Source organism: Ochlerotatus camptorhynchus, unplaced genomic scaffold, assembly GCF_037179485.1.
Source record: "Ochlerotatus camptorhynchus isolate MF236.1 unplaced genomic scaffold, CSIRO-AGI_Acam_v1.1 ptg000367l, whole genome shotgun sequence".
NCBI classification, from domain to species: domain Eukaryota; kingdom Metazoa; phylum Arthropoda; class Insecta; order Diptera; family Culicidae; genus Ochlerotatus; species Ochlerotatus camptorhynchus.
Window position 1 is genome coordinate 728,638 of NW_027040855.1, and position 13,860 is coordinate 742,497.

The 13,860-nt window shown below is 39.7% G+C and overlaps 1 protein-coding gene across 4 annotated transcripts in view; it reads right to left on the reverse strand.

Moving 5' to 3' along the window:
- Window positions 1–1,745: 1,745 nt before the first annotated feature.
- Window positions 1,746–13,860, reverse strand: part of LOC135709913 (proton-coupled amino acid transporter-like protein CG1139) — a 45,412-nt gene continuing 33,297 nt past the window's right edge. For all 4 annotated transcript variants that reach the window (XM_065232360.1, XM_065232359.1, XM_065232362.1 and 1 more), the window contains exons 5-9: window positions 3,449–3,587; window positions 3,256–3,386; window positions 3,001–3,179; window positions 2,765–2,940; window positions 1,746–2,705 (exon numbers count right to left, since the gene is read on the reverse strand). In XM_065232360.1, coding sequence (XP_065088432.1) covers window positions 2,464–2,705; window positions 2,765–2,940; window positions 3,001–3,179; window positions 3,256–3,386; window positions 3,449–3,587 — 867 coding nt within the window. In that variant the 3' untranslated portion in view covers window positions 1,746–2,463. The remainder of the gene's footprint in view (window positions 2,706–2,764; window positions 2,941–3,000; window positions 3,180–3,255; window positions 3,387–3,448; window positions 3,588–13,860) is intronic.

Below are 13,860 nucleotides of genomic sequence, written 5' to 3' on the forward strand. Positions count from 1 at the left end.
ACCTGGTGCAGTTCACTTTTAACTGTCTGCGATGCATGGATTCAGGATGGCAAGTCGATACTGCGTATATGGATTTAAAAGCTGCATTTGACATCTTGCTGGCCAAGCTGGAGATACTTGGCCTCTCGTCAACTGCTGTGGATTGGTTCAGATCTTACTTGGTGAATCGCTATGTACATGTCAAGATTGACGCGTCGGAATCGGATGTTTTCTCAAACAACTCGGGAGTCCCGCAAGGCAGTAACCTAGGACCGCTACTATTTTCGATCTTTTTAAACGACGTCGCCTTGCTGATACCATCAGGATGCCGCGTTTTCTATGCAGACGATACGAAAATCTACAAAATTATTAAAAGCCTCTCGGACTGCTCGGATCTCCAGAATATGTTAAGTATTTTTGCTGACTGGTGCTCAAGAAATTTGATGAGTCAAAGCATAGAAAAATGTAACATTATTTCATATCACCGAAAAATCGAACCAATCATGTTTGACTATGTTCTCTACGGACGCTCTCTTGCTCGTGTAGGGCACATAAAGGATCTCGGCGTTACCTTGGACTGCAGACTCACTTTCAGAATCCACTACAATGACATCATCTCCAGAGCTAATCGACAATTGGGCTTTATTTTCAAAAATGCCGACGAGTTTCGTGACCCGCTATGCCTCAGGTCACTTTACTGCTCGCTTGTGCGATCCTTATTGGAGTCAAGTTCAGTTGTTTGGTGCCCTTTCCATGCTAGCTGGATCACTAGAATTGAATCCGTTCAACGCAAGTTTGTGAGATATGCTCTTCGTTTACTCAACTGGCGTGACCCAACGAACCTGCCTCCGTACGAGGAGCGTTGCCGTCTCCTGGTAATCGAGCCATTAGAGGTGAGACGGACGGTCGCTCAAGCTATGTTCGCTGGAAAGCTGCTTACAGGTGACATTGACTGTCCAACACTGCTGTCATAGCTAAATATGTATGCCCCTGAGAGGTCTCTTCGTCAACGCGGCTTTCTGTTTTTGGAACCACGGAGCCGGAATTATACACAACACGAGCCAATTCGAGCAATCAGCCGGCAATTCAACAACTTTTTTTTATATGTTCGACTTCAATGTATGAGCTGACGTGTTTCGTCATCGGCAACTTGGCCTTTTCCGTACCGTTGACCCTAACTATTTAGTTTAAGTTTTATTCATTTAGACAATAATTGTCAGTTGAATTTTTAAATAAATAAACAAATAAACAAATAAACAAATCTTATAAATTCGAGGTTTGTTTGTTTTTTTTTGTAGCGTCCTGGAGAAAACCTTATACCTTAATTCGAAGCGTTTCTGGTTAGTTGACAAGGTCATGTGAAATTCGGTCATAGCGAGAATTTTTATGTACCACTTCAATACTATTACGCATTTGACCACAAACGTTTGGCTGCTGTGTACATTTTAAAGAGCTTTGGGGGTGATGTGGCTGGTAGCAAAGCGAGCGAACGTTCAATGAAAATTAACTCTTAAACAACAATAATTAATGGTGTCATATCAAACTTCATGATTTTACAAAACTTGGACGGTAATTGCCATTTTGACAGTCCATGGTCACAGTAGCCCTCTCAGGCATGTTCCGATGCCAACGGGGAAGTGGCCAATTCTCGAAAAGAAGTAAAACCCGGCTTACAAATAAAACGAATCAAAATTTCGATGATTTGACCCGAAACCCTACTGGGAATTTCTTTCAATTGTGTTTTGTTTTTTACCAGACCGAACGTTCAGCTTTATAGTTTTTATTAGTGACATCAGTTACTTCGCAACGAACGCTTTGAGCGGATTATTTGGCATGCCAAAAATCATCAACCAAATTGGTCGGTCATCCATCCAAGGAAAAACAATACAAGGAATACTTACGCAAAGCTCCCATCAAGTTCGAGCGTAGTTTACGAAGGAGAAAGTTCCTCCATCTATACACAAAGCACAGTTTAAAGTCAAAAATAACGGTGGATTCGGTAACAGAATGTGCCGGGACAATTTGCCCATAAAGATTTTAGTGAACCATTAAATTTTCAATTAAATTCATTTGATATGTTGGCCAGCGATTCCAATTTCTAAACTGCCATCGGACTGTGAACTTGCAACTATCGCGCGCAGCTTCCTACCGGTGCTGTAAAGGCCATTTTAGGTTAAGCAGTGCTTTATCTACATTCCTTTAGCATCTGATTGTTCGTCTCTTATTCATGGTAGCTCTGCTCTTCTATTACCTTTTTCCGTTTAGTTAGGCATTGTTATAAAGTCTTCTCACTACTTTGGTAGCAAATTAACTACAGTCTATGAGATTTGGGCTTTCGCGTGTATCATTCGTCTAGTGACGACGGTTTGCCTATCTATCTTAGTTTTGTTTTCGTAAGTCCTACACTCAGGCAAGATGCTCTATGGTAACTAACAAACAAAAAATTGCTTCGGTTGGATAAGAAAAATACTCTTGGTAATGCGTCTATTGAAAACTGTAGACGATATCACGAACACTGGTGTAGGTTCCAGCGACGAGTCCGATCACGCCAAACAAAATCAGGATGATGTCCTTCCAGAGGACCAGTTTTCCCGGTCCCAGCTTGTCGGGCCAAAGCACGCAGATTTCCATGATGGCAGGGAAGGCAATTCCCAGTGCCGACAAACAGAGTGCACCGAAGAGTGAAATGAACAGACCCAGTCGAGGAATCGCCACCGCCAGCAAGACTAGAACGAGAGCAATAATGTTATGGTATTGAAAAATTCGATCAATCAGTATAACTTACAGGTCACGATTACAACCACAATGCGAACCAGCATTTCGTATACAAACTTATTGTTCGAATCCTTGTACTTTTCCACCAGATATACGTTCCAGATGATATCCACCGGGACGTAGCACTGCAATCCATACGAGATGAAAATCGCTACGGCAAACAGAACTCGAATGGTTCGTGACAATCTGAGGATCGTAGGTGAAATGTTTCAATTGGTTTAAAATTGACAAAAGACGTAGACTTACATGTCAGTTTCCGGAAGGTTCAGAGTCACACTGCCGAGCGCCTCACCACCGTACTTCAGATAACCCAGGAATCCCATACCGGCATACAGAGCAATAATGACGACCATTCCGACGTTGAGGACTCCAAAAGTTCCACCGAAAGATTTCGGTGTTGCCATGTTGTTTTCCAAGGCAATAATCTGCGAACAAAAAAAAAAGAAAACGTTTTCAAATTTGAGCTTTAACCGTATTGATAAGCTCAGTACTGATACACACCACTCCGACAGCTTCCAGTGCAAACAATGTTGTTCCGAAAAACAGCGGGAAACGGCCAAGGTCAGCCACCATTTCGCGTTCCGAAAGTGGCGGTAGATCATCCAAAATGTAGTACAGAATCATGCCAAGGCCTAGCGGAAATATTACCATTTTAGGTGCAGGTCGAATTTGGACTATAACTTAATTCTCTTACCAACGAATGTGATCAGGTTTGCCAGCGTAGAGAAGGGAGCCAGAATCTTAAGGTTGCGGATCATGTTGATGCCAATCAGAGGAACCAGCAGAATCATGCAGTGAATTTTAACGTCCAAGTTTAGGTAGATATCGACCAGCTGAAAAAGAAAAATCGAATGATTATTTTGGCACATGTCGCAGTCAGTCTAAAGATGAGCTCCAAAGGTCTTTTTTAGCTGTTGTAGAATTGCTATTAAGAATATCAAATAAGTAAAAATTATATTGATTGCAAACATTTTTCTGATGTTCTCTACGTATCGGAAGTGGAGAAGAAGTTCCGACAGTTTCTACCGTAGCCGATGGATCGACCACTTCAGTCTGTATTATTTCGATTTTCTCCAGACAGCAACTTGTATACCAACTGAACACAGCCACTTAAAGACGGGGTGGATATAGCTATCCAAATCAGAAACTGATTGACTGAGATGATTTTTTTTTTTTTTTTTTTTATTTCATTTCGTCAAGCCAGTGTAGACTACATACAATGATTATTACAATGTTTACTTACATACTATGCATTAATTCTATTCTGTTTTAGCTTAGTTTGTATTTGCTGCTTGGACATAGTGATGTCAATAGTTCCGCAATGCAAATTATATAGGCGCATCATTCGATTGATTGGGCTATTTTTTGCATAGTTTGTTCTGTACGATGTTTCTGAAAATACATTTTATGAGGTGGTTTCAAGCTACGGAAGTAGGCTTGTAATATTTCCAAAGTTATCGAGAACCAATGGGGACAAACCCGGATCCGGATCAATCCATAAAGACGTTAGGATCCACCCAAGTAACATTGCAAGCTTTATTGATGTTTTATAGCAATCTTCAAGTCTAAGTCATGGTCTACAGAACCCTCATAAAACCCAAATTGTTACTTGGGCAGTTCACACTTTGTAACGAACCGGGAATTTGTTTATGATTTTGTAGGTATTTAGCTAAGACCACCCGCACTGGTGCGTTGCTATTCAGGCTGCTAGTTTGACAACTTTAGCCGTTGCTATTTTAGTTAGGAACCAGGTTTCGCACCGGTCGATGATGATGATGATGATGATGGTCCCACCTCTTACCCCTACAAAGATTTGAGCTGGACGATTTATCTTTAAGATAATTGAATATGACATTTTAACCAGGTTGGCAAACAAAATCGAACTGGTTTCAGTTACAGATATAGATTCCCTCTAAAGTTTACAGTTGCTTCACAGCGATATAAATGTGGAAAAGCTCAGGCGTCCACCTCTTAGTTCGCCTTTTTGTCCACCTAAAATATTCATAAGTATTACAAGCAATCAAGAGTTAATGAACAATCAACAAAGCATCCTATTACACTAGTAACCCCGCAATCTGATGCTATCATAATTTTCAGCAATGTCAGGAATGCTCACGAACCCCTAACATTTGCCAGAAAACTTACTACTAACTCAAGGTATCTTTCAAATAAGCTTCAAAATTGCATTTTTTTTTATCAAATGTTAAATTCAGTCCTCTATATCCGTAATACGCGCGCGAGGCTCAAACCTTTGTAGACTACTTTTTTTTTTTAATTAATCTACTATAAAATCAAATATTAAAAATCCATCATCACCCTCGTGGCGAACAGAAATAGTTTTTGCAGTGCTACAATAATTATTAAAAAGTCGTTATGACAGCTATCCATATAAAATAATCCGTTAGAGATAACTTCGTCAAGATACATAATTTGTCAATTCATAAAAAAATCACTGGATAACTGTTCAAAAGACAGTTTTAACGTGTGAAATGCAGTGTCTTTTAAATTCTGTAAGTGTTGCTAAACGTTTGATATGTCTAGGCATCGAATTGAAAACATTTATTCCTTTATAATATAATGAATTTTGTGAAGCACAAGTCAAGAAATGTGGTGTTCTTATTTCAACCGCGTTTCTAGTATTATATCTATGAAAGTCACTTCCTCTTTCAATTCGATCACACAAATATCGAGGCAGCAAACCGTTAACTACTTTAAAAATGAACACCATAGTCTAATATACAATTCTTTGCTTCACCGACAACCATTGTAAGGCGTCTAACAAAGTTGAGGAAGTGAATCTATTACATCTCAAAATCAAACGCATTATTTTATTCTGCAAGCGCTGTAATCTCGATATTTGTGTTGCATTGGCCAGAAATAAAATGGAAGGGCAAAAGTCAAGATGAGGAGAGATGATTGATTTGTATAGCTGTATTTTACTGGCAATAGTTAAATCGTTTTTCAGTCGACATAGAATTCCATACTTCTTGGCAATTTTCTTGATGACATTGTCAATGTGAGAGTTGAACTTAAGTGTGTCATCAATAATCACGCCAAGATATTTAATCTCCCGAACGCGATCAATAGTCTCATCATCAATTACAACAGAGACGTTCTCATTTACTCGATTCCGCGAAATTACCATAAATTTAGTTTTACTTGTATTCAATTTTAACTGCTTATACTTCAACCATCTACTTAGAGAACGCAAATCTTCATTCAAGTGTAAAACGGCATCATCTAAATCCTTAGCTGCAATGAATAACACAGTATCATCTGCAAAAAGATTAATGTCGCAAAATCGTAAAACACGTCGCAAGTCATTAATATACATAATAAATAACAGGGGCCCTAATACACTTCCCTGGGGCACTCCAAGGTTATTCCCCACGGGACTGGAAACAGAATCATTAAAAACAGTCCGTTGAGTTCTGTCAGACAAATAGCTTTCAAGCCATTTATATGCAGTACTCGTAATTCCAAAGCGCTTGATTGATCTTAACAATAAGGGCCTAGAAATTGTTTCAAAAGCGCGTTTAAGATCCAAAAAAACAGCAACAATCGTATCTTTACACTCCAAGTTATTTTTCCACTTCGCTAATACCAAATTCAACGCGGTTTCACAAGAATGACCTTCCCGATATCCCGATTGTTCTGGTATCAACAAACTATTACTATTTAAATACTCCAACAGCTGACCTTTAACAACAAGTTCTAAAATTTTCTCTAATGTGTGCAACATGTTGATGGGACGAAACTCTTCGGCTTTAATCGTTCCAGCAACTTTTTGAATAGGGACCACTAAGGATTCCTTCCAAATTTGTGGCACATGTCCACTTTGTAATGATTCATTAATAAGGTCCAGCAAGATGTGGCCAATGACATGAAAGCAATCTTGAATAACTCTAGCATTAACATCATCTACTCCAGCCGATTTTCCTAATGAAAAACAAATAACTCTAAGTTCATCTAATGTGATTGGGTGAAAAACTTCAAATCTACAACTACTATTAACTGGCTGTTTTATTTCGTCAGGTTCATCGACCAATTCAATAGATTGATTAATCAATGAAACGCTATCTACGAAATAATCATTAAACTTAGCTGCAATTACTTGTTCTGACTGTTCTAATGTGCCATTAAAAGTTATGGACCGCGGTTTGCAATTACTAGGTTTTAATAAAGATTTCAAAATTTTCCATAACTCTTTGCTGTTGTTTTGATGCTGATCAATCTTCCTTTGAACATATTCACAACGAGTTTTCTTTATCGATTGTGAATACTTATTACGCGCGATTGTGTACCTAGTCCAATGATTGTCATTATTAGATCTACAAAACTTTTTGTACAATTTGTCCCTTTTCCGTTTAAGACGCAAAAGATCCAAATTGTACCAGCTGTTCGAGTTTTTCAAAGAAACAAACTTTTGCTCAACTAGTTGATTGGTACACGTTTTCAAAGCGTTATCAAGAACAGCTGTAGATTCATCTAAGTTACCGGCCGCGAATGGAAAATCCAGGCTTCTCTCAACAAGATTCAAAACAGCTTGCTTCGAATATTTCCTCCAGCATTTCAATTTTACAAAATTATCGTTATCGTTAACATGGTCTAAGACATTAATCACTAAAGTCTCATGATCGGTTATTTTCAAATCAGTATCCGTAACTGAACAAATGGAATCAAAATTGGAATAAACGTGGTCAATTAAAGTTCTACTGTGCCTGGAAATACGCGTATACTCATTTACCGTTTGCTTTAAATTAAAAAACTCAGCTAAACGCTTCAAATGATTCGAATTATGGTTATCACGCCAATTAATATTAAAATCACCAGCCAATATATTTAATTTACTAGAATCAAGGAATGTCTCAAACCAGTTCTCTAAAACTTCAACAAAACGCTGGTCACTAGAACTGGGAGAATGATACAAAACACCATAATTACCCATCTTCATGCCACGTACAACTGTAATGCCCAAGAACCAGTTGCCATCAATAACTTCGTTGGTACGAAGGTTGAATTGAACTGATTCTTTGACATAAATAGCAACACCGCCAGTGTCTAGAATGTGATAAACAAGCAGCAACAATATATCCCGGAATACTATACTGATCAAAAGCTTCAGTTTCTACAATATGAGTTTCAGATAATAAAACTAAAAGAGGACGTTTTTCCTCAACAATCTGACGTAATGCTACGTAATTTGTTGACAACCCCGCAATATTCAAGTATAAAAAATCGAATTGATTCACATTATTATTTTATGTTTTTAACTTTCACATAGGTAGTTGCCAAATCTAATTTCGAGCTAAAACTGATCGTAGAGCTTCGTGATTATAAAATACAGAACATCCGTAACAGTGGTCAATTCGTAAAGATTATCAGGACCTGCGCGATTTTTTTAAAATCACTTGTTGTGGGGCTGTATGGATGAGTTTGCGTTTGAGCCCGGCAGGTGCACTCTGCTCTGCCGCGAAACGGTCGTCCGGAAGATCTGGAATATCCTTAAAGGTGGTCAATTTGTTGAGTATATTATAGAGCTCCACTGTTTTTATGATGCATGCGTTGTGATGCTGCATGGATTAGTTTGGATCTAGAACTAGTATGCATAATAATGGTAATTTTTTGTGGTGATGCTACATGAATTAATTTGATTTGATTTGATATTTGTTTCAATCCCATTTTCCATCTCGATTGTTATATCAAGATTTAAAGCTAAATAACCACTTCACTGATTGACACAAAACTAACAAATTGACAGCTCGCTCCCATACAAAGTACCACCAAGGGGCGCTAAGACTACCTTTACTGATGTTTAGGAGGACCTCTCGTACATCTTGGTCTCGGATCTGGGTTCATCCGTGCAGCGTCGCAATAAGTTGATTCGGAGAATCGCGGAGCTCTGAATTATTTTTTGCTAAAGGGTGATACGGTCAAAATTTGGTCAATATCAACATGACGTATTTCTTTCAATTTTGCATTTAAAAAACCTGAACACCCCTCATTTTGAAGGTGTGTGTGTGTAGAATGTTGCTCCTATTTTGATTTTGGAATTCACTCTTCAGTTGTCAAAATGCCGTCCAAGCAAGAAGAGCAGCGTATCAAAATTTTGCTCGCGCATCGCGAAAATCCGAGTTACTCGCACGCAAAGTTGGCAAAATCGCTAAAAGTTGCCAAATCAACCGTTACAAATGTAATTAAAGTGTTTGGGGAACGTTTGTCGACAGCCAGGAAGTCTGGATCGGGGGGAAATCGAAAACCGGAAGCCGCTGAGACGACAAAGAGAGTTGCCGGTAGTTTCAAGCGAAACCCTAACCTCTCTCTCCGAGATGCCGCAAATAAGCTGGGTGTATCGTCTACAACCGTGCATCGAGCCAAAAAACGAGCCGGACTATCGACTTACAAGAAGGTAGTGACTCCAAATCGCGATGATAAACAAAATACGACGGCCAAAGCGCGATCCCGGAGGCTGTACACGACGATGCTGACGAATTTTGACTGCGTGGTAATGGACGACGAAACCTACGTCAAAGCTGACTACAAGCAGCTTCCGGGACAGGAGTTTTATACGGCAAAAGGAAGGGGAAAGGTAGCAGATGTTTTCAAGCACATGAAACTGTCAAAGTTCGCAAAGAAATATCTGGTTTGGCAAGCCATCTGTACCTGTGGCTTGAAAAGCAGCATTTTCATAGCTTCCGGGACTGTCAACCAAGAAATTTACGTGAAAGAGTGTTTGAATAAACGTCTGCTGCCTTTCCTGAAGAAACACGGTTGTTCCGTACTGTTTTGGCTGGATTTGGCATCTTGCCATTACGGTAAAAAGGCCATGGAGTGGTACGCCGCCAACAACGTGCAGGTGGTTCCCAAGGACAAGAACCCTCCCAACACGCCAGAGCTCCGCCCAATTGAGAAATACTGGGCTATTGTCAAGCGGAACCTAAAGAAGACCAAAAAAACTGCTAAGGGCGAGCAGCAGTTCAAGGCAAACTGGCTTTCTGCGGCGAAGAAGGTGGACAAGGTGGCTGTACAAAATCTGATGGCAGGGGTCAAGCGTAAGGCCCGGCAATTCGGATTTGGAAAAGCGGAAGCCTAACTGAATATTTTTCCTGAATTTTATACTAATTGAACTTGAAAAAGAAATTTAATTTGATTTTTTAAATAAACGATTTCACCGATTTACACGCGTTTTCCTTTGACCAAATTTTGACCGTAACACCCTTTAGTTGACTACTTTTACCGCTTCGCTGTCTCTGGTCCCAGATTCAAACTCATTCATATATCATCATTGCAAGTGATTTTTAAGAATTTTCAAATGAAAAACAAAACTGAAATTTCACAAATAGCAACGGTTGGGTCGGTCGCTATTGCGTTACCAAATTTGATAACACGCTGTTCACCGAGAGGCAGATTGTTATTTCCCGCACTTGAATAGCAAACCCCGGTGCGATTGCTGCGTTATGGTGGAGGTTGCTAAAGTAGCTTTAGCAACGCATTGATGTGGGTGGTCTAAAGAATGCTATTTTGTGCTTATTTTCTAATTAGAATTTCATAAGAGTAGGCAATACGAAGGCACAAGCATTTTTGCTGATACCAAGCTGAAGAATGAATTAGGTCCAAAGTAATATTAACAGATTCCCATCGTCGGCTTTCTCTTCGCATCCTCACGGCCATGTTGAGACATTTCTAGCTAATTTCAGCACACAGATCGATTAAACAAGCACGAATCTAGCATTGTATACGACAAAGACGACAAGGAACGGTTCAGAAGAGCATGGATCAATGTTAATATCATGAACTGGAAGTTATGAATTTGTCTTCACAATATAACAGATTCCTATCCCTCTTGCGTTTCCAAATGGGTTCTATCCTTTCTATGTTCTGTTCTGTTATATACCTGAAAATCAATTAACTTTGTTCCTTGAGGTTTGATGTTGACAGTGGATAATAAAGTTGCTCAGTTTGATTTGATCTTTTTTTTCTGAATTTGGTTTTCCACAGCGCAGTTACCGTTTTTGAAATTAAATGTTTATTTCATTATTCTTATTGTCTTTTAATCTATATAAAGACTTAGAAGCATATGATCAACACTCCACAAATCGAAATCCACTAATTCGGTTGCATCTTATAGAATCAAAGTAAAAATTAATTTCACGGCTACTGCGATGATCATTTTCTATGGGTTTGTGTCTTTATAAACTTGATGATTAACACGAAGGTCTCTTCAATATCGAGTTGTGGAGAGTTCACTGTAGATCACTTTATTTTAAGGACCAGTGAAGATGATAGCAACCTACACATTTTATATTCAAATTAAAAACACAATCGTACAGCTTGTATTCGGCTGTTAAATAACGTACAGAGCACAAATGAGAGTTCCCAAAGTAGATTCGATTATTAAATTGCAATAAAAAGGAATCGAAAATGTTTAATTACTCTTCAGGTATTTATTATTATCTTATTAATATTGATTGGAAATTGTGAAACATTTCTTTAACTTTTTTTTATCGCACTTGCTCAGTTGGAATTGATAAGCATAGGTTGTTTCAAATATGGAAGCAAAACCCAAGGGACTGAGGCAGACAAAGTTAAGAAAATGTGGCGTACAACGTTGACGAGTCTTGTTTGAATGGATTTGATGTCGAAAGGGCTCTGCCTCAGATTTTCAAATACCGTATGCGTGATAATGTATGCACCATTGAGCAATGTTAAAATAAAAAAAAAAAACCTCAAAAATTTTTTACGAGTTTTTTTTATATTTATTTAAAGGGGGATGTTTCTCTGTTAATCATCGATCGGGTTTCCACTTGCTGCAATTACGGCCTCCACACGCTTCCGGAATGTACGGCAGGTTCTGATCATATAGTCTGGATCAATTTCTCTCCAGGTAAGGGTCAATGTTTGTCTGAGGCTTGCTGTACTCGGGTGCCGTTTAGAACAAGCCTTGGTCTTCATGACGCGCTATATTGAATAATCCAGCGGATTAAGATCTGGGCTGAATGGCGGCCACATATCCTTCGCCCAGAACGGAAGATGTTCCTGCAACCAATTCTGAGTGCGGTTCGAGGTGTGGCACGGAGCCCCATCTTGTTGAAATACAACATTTGGCTGCGGACCGTACTGTTCTTTGATCCACGGAAGAACATACTTACTTAAAATCCCGATGTAGACCTCCGTGTTGACCTTGTCGCCTTCTGAAATGAACACCGGGTCCATTTTTTTTTTGCCATTGGAAGCCACCATCTTTTACCGGAAGAGAACTAATGTACCGGTCGGTTCTGGAATTTGATACGGGATCGACGGTAAACATGCTCTCGTCGGTGAACAGGATTACCGGATTTTTTCGCTTAAGGAAGTTCAAGATCTTCTTGTATAGGTCGACTCGTAGCTCTCGGTTGCGGTTGGTAATCATTTGAGTTTTTTTTTCCGTGCCCTCCACTTCGCCCCGCAATCTTCCTTTACGATCTTCCGTGCCGTAAAGTCACTGATCCCGTGTTCCTTTGCCATTTTCCTTATTGAACGCACTGGATTCACCTGAATCTTCCTTTTGATAGCAGCAATAACCCTCGGAACCCGAGCTGACCTCGGAAGACCTGTGGCCACCTTCGCGGATAGTTGTCCTTTCTTTTCTCGATCTAAAATCCTTTTGACGGTCCACCGGGACACTCCCACGGCGATTTAAATGTTTTTTTTGCGACATTTGCGCGTGGGACAAATCACGAATACGCTGCCACTTCGTCATGGTGCAACTGTCAAACTAAGTAAATCATTTTCTTTTATACACAGCCTACTACGGTATGAGCTATAGGTTACGTGCATGCAAAGAAAACCAAGGCATTGTATGCACAGCTGAAACGGGAACCTTATTTGTACGATGGTGCAAACATTATCACGCATACGGTACTTTACGAAGCTGTATCGCAAGTTCCATCTAAGCGAGACAAACATGATAAATTGCCACATTCACTACTTCAGAAAATCCTTCAAACTTCCCAGTCTCCTACTCTCTAGCCTTCCTTCAGCAAGCCGAGGAAGTACACCTATTTATTTTCGGGATAGTTCTTAGAGCATCAGAGCGCCGAAAAAATGCTAACCTAAGACGAGGTCATTCCATTAGCAAGTTGGCTTACGCTACGGAAATGAAACTACGTGAAAGGGATCATTAACTGCGGCAAAAATGGTAAAGGAAGCAACAATGACAACTCCTACTCGAGCATCTAAAATGCTTGTTTCTTGGAGGAATTCCCAGGAGAAGCAAACCGTTCAATATTCTGATCTGGAAGCTCTAGCACTGATCATTGATGCCAACTTATCCAAGTCGCAATACTTGAAAATCCAAGGAGACGCAAAAATTAGAAATGTGCCGAAGTAACCGGTAAGCATTTGAACGTAGTCCTAATTCTGTTCTATATCCGCATATAAAGCTGTGATTTAATGCTAATGATTGGTAAGCGTGATTACCTCTCACCCCAGCAGGCCTGGGTTCAATCCCAGTCGGCGCCGCCGGGATGTTCTGAGGCATAACATCTCTGATCACGCCTTCCTTCGGATGGGAAGTAAAGCCGTTGGTCCCCGGTTCATGAGTTGATGGGTCGATAGGTAGGGTCCAGGTGTGGGACCTGCCTTCCTGGCACGTCGGTAGCATTGGTGCTCAGCACGGAAAACAAGATCGACGGAAAAAACAAACCAAAGGAAAAAAATGCTAATGATGCACTATCTGCTAATATAGGTCTGGTTTAATGCTAAAAAGGCAAAATAGCGGGGCTTTATAGTGCTACCGTGTTAGCCCGGCACAAGCACTTGTAATGCTTACTTAAGGCTGGTATGAGAAACGTCAAATGTTTTCGAATCCATTCCCGGGTAATTTTTTTCCCTTTTTCTAATTGCAAAAGATTGAGCTGTTTGAGTAATCAAATGCCACCCGTCATTCACAAAAGGAATTAAATATGATAATTCATGATTTCTTTACCAAGTACCTTTTGTATCTATTTTCAATATTTGTGTTTCATACACTGAAAATTACTGGTAGTGAGACTCGAACCGGGACCTTCTGAAACAACAATCATGTGCCTGTATCCCATAGGCTATAGATGATGATGATAATTGTTT